The following is a 9,680-nucleotide window of genomic DNA, read 5'->3' as shown; positions in this document are numbered from 1 at the left end:
TAGTCATCGATAATCCTTAGTTCTTTTATATTATTAGACATATATGTATATATTAAAATAAAATAAAAAATATGAAATAATATATATATTATTTCTTAATACTCTTTTTCTCCTATTTTTTGGTTACTAATTGAAACATTAAAATAAACACTTTCTCTCTTTTGAGTGACCTGCATCTCTTCACAGATGATATAATGATTGGTGCGTTCAGGACCCATAGGACCTCTGACCGTGAGGTTTCACGGTATCCAAATTACTTCTGCTGAAAAGATATATGTAAATATGATGAAATGCATATGTTGTGTTTGCCTCCGACTGAAAGTCACATGCAAATCTCATTTGGAAGTAAAATGTCAACGAGGTCAAAGTTGCAGTCTGGACTCCGATGATCCTTTGAGCAAGGCGCGTCCTGGATGACCTCACCTTCAACAGGTGTGAATTGGTGATTGCAGTGAAAAAGGTGTGTGTTCACATAAAGGTTTTGTTTCTTAACTCAATATGATGACGTCACGTAGATATCTGAGGCTTGAGCAACAATAACCTCGAAAACACTTTCTATTTGCACAGCAACACATTTTAGGTCAATGAAGTAAGACATGTGGTTTTAAAGTGTGCAATGTAAACACACACACACACACACACACACACATCCTGCACAAACAGAGTGAGACCGGGGGTGCAATGCAGCCCCTCAGTCAGTGGAGCATGGAGATCACAACACTCTGCACTATAGTCGGTGAGTACTGAGAGTTGTATGTGTTATTGAATCCATCATGATTTATTTTATTGTATTACCGTTTTCTGAATCAACAAGCACTTAAAAAAATAGTTTAAAAAAATGTAAATCCGGTCTGATGTTCAGATGTTTTCTATTATTTCAGAAGATTAAAGTCATACAGTTTCCAAAAGGATATACTTCTACTAACTGCCTGCACATATTTACGATAGGAATTTATAAGCATTTTTTGCTTCTACCTATACCTTTTCAGTCTTTCTCTTTTGTATATTATATAGGATAATATTGTATTGTATTTGATTTGATTGACTGAATAAAATACACAAATACACAAACAAACATATTAATCCAGTATTATTTAGTATAGTTCTTCAGACAATAAATATGTGCTATAGCAGTTACACCGATTTTAAAGCAAATAGATATAACTATTATATATATATAAATAATATATATATTGAATATATATTAATATAATATATATAAACATTATATATAATATATATAAATGTAATATATGTAAATACAATATATATTAATATAATATATATAAACATGATAAATGTATATAAATATATTTATTTATATATATATATATTATACTATGTTGAAATGGCAATTAAGTTAATTAAAGTCACAATTAATTGATGTAATTAATTAATGAATTAAAGCCCTTCAAGGAGAAAAGGAGAGCGATATGAAACTATTTCCCCATCGTTTTTTAGGCAGCATCGTTAAAAAAAAAGTTAAATGCAAGAAGAACATGCAGCCTTATTTTTTCGGCGTTGCCATGGGGACTCTGGGCTTACGGTGCGTTGTAGTTCGTCATCAAGTTATTAATGTAAAGAGTAAACCTTCTCCCTCTCAGCCTCTCTGAGAGTCGTGCCCAACAGGTCCCAGTTCTTCATGTACGAGTCGGTGGCGCTGAGCTGCGTGGCGGCAGCGGGCCGCGTGAGGAGGAACACCTCGCACGCGAGCGCAGAGGAGTGCGGCGTGGCCTGGGGCAAGAGAAACGAGTCCCACTGCTTCATCAATGACCTCCACGCGCTGGACACCGGGGCGTACTGGTGCGAGGCCGGAGACGGGGGGGGGGGGGTGCGGCCCGGAGGGCGCCGTCAACATCACGGTGACCGGTGGGTTCTGAACCCTCGACATGACAATGAGCAGCATCGACCAACTGATGACGCACTTCCATTGGAGCCTCTGCACCAACCTGATCTTGTGGGAGTTTTTTTTTTTTTTTTAATAGCGCAATACCAAAAACCGCCACACAAATTAGCTCGAGGCAACAGAGCCGTTTACGTTTTTTGCTTTAAAAAAAAGACGTGATCTAGATTTGCAGCTTCAAAGCTACTTGACCCTTTACTGACCTCTCCTGACCTCTCCTGACCTTTGCTGAACTTTGCTGACCTCTCCTGACCTTTACTGACCTCTCCTGACCTTTGCTGACCTCCCCTGACCTCTCCTGCCCTCTCTCCGTCATCCAGGCGGCTCTGTGATCCTGGAGAGTCCCGTCCTCCCCGTGCAGGAGGGACAATCGGTGACTCTTTGTTGCACGAGCGAGACGCCGTCCTCCTCCAGGCGCCTCCGGTTCTATAAAGATGGCGTCCCCCTCGGCGGTGGCGGCGGCGCGACGGGGAACATGACCATCCGCAGTGTTTCAAAGTCCGACGAGGGCCTCTACGGGTGTGACATCATCGGGGTGGAAGAATCGCTAAGCAGCTGGCTGGCCGTCCGAGGTGAGCCAATGAGAGGGAGGCTCAGCTGTGTGTGTGTGTGTGTGTGTGTGTGTGTGTGTGTGTGTGTGTGTGTGTTCCTGAGAGATAATCCTGCCCGACCACATGCGTTGTGTTCTAGCCGGGCGTCCTGAATCTTCTCGTTTCTCTCTGGCGTGGGTTTCACTTCCTGTGGTGGCCGTCTGCCTCTTGCTGGCCTCCGCCGCCATGCTGCTGCGCATCTGGAGGAACCGCAAAGGTCAGCAGCCCGTTGTCATGGCGACGAAATGACATTTTAGCACCGGAAATCACAGATAAAAAAAAAACATACGTCAACAAATCCCCCGAAAACAACAAAATGTACCCAAAAATGTACGAAAATTTATTTTGATTTTTTTCTGTTTCACTGCGCGACAAAACATTGTAAATGAAAAAAATCTAAAGTAAAATAATTCTTTTAAACTTTTTTTGTTTTTTATAATACAAATGATTTTTATATTTTTTACTTTTTATTTATTGATTCTTTTTCAGTTTCACTGAAAAAAACCTGCGACAAAACATTGTAAATGACAAGAAGAAAAACTTTAATCAATTAATTAAAAAAAAAATTTAATAATAAAATAAAAGTACAAAAAATACAAATGATTTTCAAAATCTGCCGTATCTTCTTCCTCTCGGCCAAAGAGCTGCATTAAGGTCCCAAAACGATTACAAAAAACACATGAATATGACACAACGTTGCACCGGGTTCCTTCATTACCATCAGCACACACTCTGCAGTAAACAGTTGTTGTTGTTTACATGTTGACATATCATCAGTTTTTGTTGTCTTCAGGGTGAAAAACATTTTTAAAAGAACGACAATAACAACTTCTTGCATATAAAAGAAAAACGCATCAAATATTCTCTGATTCTGTATTTGCAATCGTGATTTTTAATTTGTGATTATTTCTCAAACCCGTGTGACCCTGAATGTTGCGCTGCAGGTAAAGTAAACGGTGAGGTGTCGTACGCGGATGTGACCATCGCGCCACAGGAAGTGCCCCCGAAGAAGGACGGAGGTAACCATCACTGATACCAACACATTGTTACTTTAACCAGCAATAAATATACATAGAATAAACAATAATAAACCTGTTTGAACCATGCACAAAGTGGTGAAAGTCATTTTAAAGATGATTATTATTAACCACAGTATTTATGTTTTACGGGTAGTTTAAACTTTAAACAATCTAGAGGGAAATATTGCACTTTAGTCCGCCACATTTATTTTAAAACTTTACTCTCACAAGTTACTTTTTACGGATTCACGTTATTGCGACATAATATAATGAAATAATGATATAAAAAGATGCATTATTAAAAGTTAAAGTACAGTTCTAGATGCTGTCCATGCACACTAGTTAAAACAACAACAAAAGCAACATTTCAAGCAACATTTAAAACAACATTTAAAGTTTTTTAACGCTTCGTGTGTGTGTGTGTGTGTGTGTTCCTCAGAAAATGAAAATTCACCAACCTTCTACTCAACAATCAAAGCATGAACCACCTGAAACAGAACCAGTAAAACTGAAGAAATGTCTGTTACAGGTTGTTTTTATTGTTTTTTAACTTTTTCTTTCCTGCACTTTGCTGAAAATTGTAAGAAATTCACCTGAGCTTTTTATAAATATATTTCTTCTCCACTTTGTCTGGTTTTATTTGTATTTTTTCAAGTCTCTGATTATAAATATGAGTGAAATATGTCTACCTTTTTAACCCTTCGACCGTTAAAGGGAGAGCTCAGCTTCTTTTTGGGTCGATAAATACTGCATGTTTTTTCCCGCCATGAGCTCACACCTGAACAACAGAAACTGTTTTATTTTGGATGACTTGCTGTTCCCAGCTGTGTTCACATCACTGTGTTTAAATGTGAATTAAGGATCTGCTTCATGTTAACATCTCTTATTTTATCAAAAAGGGGGAAGATGACATTTTGGGGAATAATCTCTGAGCTAAAGCCAGAGATTAAAGTTGTATCAATTTCTCAATCCAACAAATAAAACACAATACTTTTCTTTCTTTCTTTTTCTTTCTTTCTTTTTTCTTCTTCTTGTCAAATCAATGCTTACAGAATATATTATATTATTTATATTTATTATATCTATTTTTTCCCTTTTTGATTTACTGTTACAATCTGTGATGGATCCATTTAACAAAGACAACTGAAGTGAACGCATTAATTTTTTCTTTTAATTGTTACAATATTTTTTGGATATTGATAAAGTTTAATTGCAACATTAAAAACTGAAGACGACAAAAGATATTTAAAGAGACAGTTCAGCCCAAATATATAATAAAATAATATAATCCAACAATATCAATACACACCCAAACGATCTATATTCACAAATAATGCTCCAGGTAGTTGTATTTATATATATTTGTATCTATTTATATGTATTTTACATTATTAGTTATTTTCTCCTTTTTAAATGGCCAATATGTGTCCAACCTCTCCTCAGTGACGTCGTGATGCGTTCAGGTGCCACAAACAAATCGATGCAATTTCCAGTTTTGCAGACTCTGATGAGTCGTCCTCAAAAGGGAGACACTTGCGCCACCTAGTGGGCATTCTGATATAAACCACTTTAATCATCTATACTAGAGACACAACTGTGCAACTCGGATACATTTTGGGGATTTGCGTCATTATATTATCAGAGCGTTATTTTTAAGCGATGTTTATTTCTGTAAATGTGTATGATTAGTTTTCCTTTTACTTGATGCTGATGTCATGAAACTATTTATTTGTTTTTATTGTCTTCGTTGGACCTTATTCGTCTTTTTCAACTACAGTTTAAAGAAGGCATCTGATTTATGTCCAAGGTTGTTGGTGTATGAGTTTATTTTTGTACAGCCCCAAAAATAAAAATGACGTAATGCATTTAAAAAATAAAAAAAATTGAAGAGGAAATTAAACTCAATAAAATCATTGAATAAAATCACGCCATGTCGTGATCACGTTTTGGGAGGAAACATTTACGAAATCCGTCATTAATCAAAGATTTTACACTATAATTTCTATTAGTGAAGAGATTGTAACTCCATTTGGAGTGTTGTTGTTGTTGTTGTTGTTGTTGTTGTTGTATTAAGAAAAGTAGGTGTGGAAGTAAAGGGTTGCTTCTTATCTTCTTCAGGAATCAAGACTCATCCCTCTCTCTCTCTTTTCTTTGATTCAGCTCGAGCTGCAGGAGGAAGAGAGCCATCATTTAAACAATAATCCTAATTCCTCCATTCATTCATATCCAGATTCGCAGATTAATTTCACATAAAACAGCTAAAAGAAGGAATAAAATGTGAATTATTTGCTATTTGTTTACATTCTGACTGATGGCAATTTAACTAAAGTTCATTGTATCGACGCCGATAGATTTATATTAATATCAAATATGATTTTAAACCTTTAGCCACGTTTCTGTGTACGTTCACGCAGACCACGAACATGACGATGCACAGGACGACCAGCAGGGCGGCGCACGCCAGCCGGGGCGCCGAGACCGGAGCAGGCGGCTCGGCTCCGGCTGCTGACGGGGGGAAGAGGAGGAGGCGTTTGATTGGCTGGAGCGTCGACTGTTTCCGGGCAGATTTTACATATCGAACCGTATCTCAGCTTCTTCAGGGAAGAAGAACCTTGAATTTAATTTAAAGATTACAGGCGTCCACTCTGAGGAGAGGACATGGAAAGAGTTTTGTTCTTCTGTTCATCGTTTCATCAAAAACATGGACGAGCATTTTAATCAACGCCGAGTCCATTTAGAACCAGTAGAACTATTAGAACCATTAGAACAAGAACCATTAGAACAAGACAAACCATTAGAACCATCAGAACCATTAGAACAAGAAGAACCATTAGAACAAGACAAACCATTAGAACCATTAGAACCATCAGAACCATTAGAACAAGACGAACCATTAGAACAAGACAAACCATTAGAACCATCAGAACCATTAGAACCATTAGAACCATAATAACCATTAGAACCATTAGACCCGTGAGAACCATTAGAACCATTAGAACAAGATAAACCATAAGAACCATCAGAACCATTAGAACCATTAGAACCATTAGACCCATTAGACCCGTTCGTGCAGGCCGTCCTCACCGGTGACAGCCAGCCAGCTCCGTGGCGACCTTCCTCTGGAGGTTTCACAGGCGTAGAACCCTCGGTCGGACTCGGACACCTTCCGGAAGGTCACGCTGCCCGCCGACGGAGCGCCGAGGAGGACGCCGTCCTTGTAGAACTTAGCGGGTGGATCCGGCTCGTCTCCTCCGCCCTCGTCTCCTCTGGAGGAGCAGAGGAGCGTTACTTCGTCGCCTTCGGTCACGGGAAGTCCGGGGCTCTCCAAGATGACATCACCTTCTAAGAAAAAAGAAGAAAAAAACACAGCAATCAGAACAATTAGAACAATGAGAACACTTAGAACCATCAGAACAATCAGAACCATCAGAACCATCAGAACCATCAGAACCATCGGAGCAATCGGAACAATTAGAACAATCAGAACCATCAGAACCATCGGAACAATCGGAACCATCGGAACAATTTGAACAATCAGAACCATCAGAACCATCGGAACAATCGGAACCATTAGAACAATCAGATCAATCAGAACCATCAGAACATCAGAACCATGACCTGTCCTCAGGCGCTCGGTTCTCATCTGGACTTTTTTGAAGACGGTCTAACATGAAGTCAGAACCCTCAAACGCATCACAAGTTACCGGTGACGTTGATGTTGACGCCGGGACCGTTCTCGCCCAGATCGGACCGGCACCAGTACACGCCGCCGTCCGCCGGGTACGCGTCCTCGATGGCGCAGGAGGAGCGCGCCTCCTCCCGGGAGGAGACGCCCCAGTCGGAGCCGCAGGTCTGAGACGTGTGAGAGGAGGTGTTCCTCCTCAGGGTCCAACCGCCTCCACAGCTCAGGGTGAGGGAGTCATACGTGAAGAACTGGGACCTGTCGGGGTGGAGCACCAACGTGCCTGAGAGAGGAGGAGGAGGAGGAGGAGGACGAGGAGGAGGAAGATGACAGAAAAGAGGAAGGACAATGAGACAGAGAAGGAGAATAAGGAAAATACGGAGAAGAAGAAGAATCAGAAGGAGGAGGAGGAAGACAAAGAAGACAGAAAAGAGGAAGGACAAGGAGACAGAGAAGGAGAATAAGTAGAAGTAGGAGTGGGAGAAGAAGAAGAAGAAGAAGAAGGAGGAAGACAAAGACGAAGAAGAAAGAAAAGGAGACAGAAGAGGAAGGAGAAGTAAAAAAAAGTTTTAAAAAGAAAAAGAAGGACAATGAGACAGGGAAGAGGAAGATGACAGAAAAGAGGAAGGACAAAAATAAATAGAAGAGAAAGCAGAATAAGTAGAAGTAGGAGAAGAAGAAGAAGAAGAAGGAGGGGGAGGAGGAGGAAGACGAAGAAGAAGAAAGACAGAAAGAACAGGAAGGATAATAAAAAATAATAAAAAGAAGAAGGACAATGAGACAGAGAAGAGGAAGATGACAGAAGACAGAACAGAGGAAGGACAAGGAGAGAGAGAATGAGAATAAGGTAAATACGGAGAAGAAGAAGAAGGAGGAGGAAGACAAAGACGAAGAAGAAGAAGAAAGAAAAGGAGACAGAAGAGGAAGGAGAAGTAAAAAAAAGTTTTAAAAAGTAAAAGAAGAAGAAGGACAAGGAGACAGGGAAGATGACAGAAAAGAGGAAGGACAAAGATAAATAGAAGAGAAAGCAGAATAAGTAGAAGTATGAGAAGAAGAAGAAGAAGAAGGAGGAGGAGGAAGACGAAGTAGAAGAAAAAAGACAGAAAGAACAGGAAGGATAAAAAAAATGTAAAAAAGAAGGACAGAGAAGAGGAATGAGAAGAAGAAGAAGAAGAAGAAGAAGAAGAAGGCTTTAAAGCAGCTCTATTAACCCCGATACAGACCAGGTTCGGTCGTTCGCTCTTTTCTTGGATGATGAAAAGGTTGTGAGGCGACAAATAGACGATAATAAAAAGCATAAATTTGTATATTTTAAGTTAAACTCAAATGTCTCACACAGCGTCAGGCAGAGCGGTGCGATGCCCATGGTGTCTTGATGTCGCCCGTCTTCCCCTCAGGCAGAGAGGAAGTCAGCCCACTTCCTGTCTGCACAGGAAATCACCTCCAACACAACTGAAGAGGAGTTCAAGTGTGTGAAGAGCAAAAGTCTTTCATCTCTTCGCTGTGGGTCATGGTTCAATATGCATGAGATACATTAAAGAAAGATATTAGACATAAATTACACCGACTGGTTTCTTTAGAAGCGTATGATGTCATCGTGTGCTCGCGGCGTTTCTTTGATAGTTTGCCGATGACGCTCGACTTTATGCATCCACAGAAATCTTTCGAAAAGACTTCTCACCTCCACGCACGTCGGCTCATTGTTACCCACGCAAGTTCACACGGCCTCATGCCGGGTGGACGAGCAGGAAATGAAAACTAACTACCACAAACTGTCAGAAAATAATCACGTCACGTCTAGTTCCTTTCATTACAGCTTGCGAGCAACATTAAGAAGCAACATGGCCGACATCCGTCACTCGGGGCCGCCGTCACACAAACGTCCTTTTTTTTAAAGGATTCAGGTAACGTGTTGTTTGTTAAGTTCATAAACACCTTGAGCAACTCGGGCGGAGAGAAAGTCCAGAATCCAATGATGTGTGATTAAAAAGTATTTAATGATAAAGATGATCAAACAACATACATGGTCCTCGATCGAGGGAAGTTCACGTGTCCGAGAAGCAGGTAGTTAGCTCCATCTAGAAGGAAAATATCACCGCGGACAACGGTTTTATTGAGTTAAATACTCTCTCAGCCACTGGGCTTATGACCTCTTCATGGGTTAGCTCGGTCGCGTACAATTAGCTGTAACAACACAGCATGCTAATGGCTAATGGCTTCACAGGAGGCGAGGCTTCAATCATGTAAACTCAGAAATAGTTCCCCTATTTCCGCTAGATTTTCCACTTTCCTCCTGGAAATATTTTTATATCTTCAAGTGAAGCCTCCCTTTTGATCAATACATTCCATTCATTTTTAAATCATCTTACAGTTGTAACAAACATAAAGTGACTTTCTTCTATGTTTTCCTCATACATTCTTCAAAATACCCATTTATTAAGTATCATATCATTCTTATGGATTATAATTTAAACATAGACGTTCTT

At 39.9% G+C, this 9,680-nt stretch overlaps 1 protein-coding gene and 1 pseudogene across 1 annotated transcript; one reads left to right on the top strand and one right to left on the bottom strand.

Moving 5' to 3' along the window:
• Positions 1–660: 660 nt before the first annotated feature.
• LOC130211526 (uncharacterized) lies at positions 661–4,575 on the top strand (annotated as a pseudogene).
• Positions 4,576–4,916: 341 nt separating this feature from the next.
• On the bottom strand, positions 4,917–8,560 carry LOC130212126 (uncharacterized). The gene is made up of 5 exons (XM_056443268.1): positions 8,532–8,560; positions 7,217–7,500; positions 6,597–6,854; positions 5,895–6,017; positions 4,917–5,678 (listed from the first exon to the last, which is right to left on the bottom strand). The coding sequence occupies exons 1-5, from the start codon at positions 8,558–8,560 to the stop codon at positions 5,641–5,643; spliced, it is 732 nt and encodes a 243-aa protein (XP_056299243.1). The 3' UTR covers positions 4,917–5,640.
• Positions 8,561–9,680: the final 1,120 nt, after the last annotated feature.

This window comes from Pseudoliparis swirei, chromosome 21, assembly GCF_029220125.1.
Source record: "Pseudoliparis swirei isolate HS2019 ecotype Mariana Trench chromosome 21, NWPU_hadal_v1, whole genome shotgun sequence".
Classification (NCBI taxonomy): Eukaryota; Metazoa; Chordata; class Actinopteri; order Perciformes; family Liparidae; genus Pseudoliparis; species Pseudoliparis swirei.
The sequence above is the reverse complement of the archived record's forward strand: the minus strand, read 5'-3'. Positions and strand labels throughout refer to the sequence as shown.

What these genes read in the sequence shown, in the direction of transcription:
- LOC130212126 (XM_056443268.1), bottom strand. Translation starts at nt 8,560, where the DNA reads ATGGGCATCGCACCGCTCTGCCTGACGCT. An exon ending in GAGCTGGCTGGCTGTCACCG is followed by an intron (nt 6,018 to 6,596) that starts GTGAGGACGGCC and finishes TCCCCCCGTCAG; the next exon opens with CAGCCGGAGCCGAGCCGCCT. An exon ending in ACACAGAAACGTGGCTAAAG is followed by an intron (nt 5,679 to 5,894) that starts GTTTAAAATCAT and finishes TTCCTCCTGCAG; the next exon opens with CTCGAGCTGAATCAAAGAAA.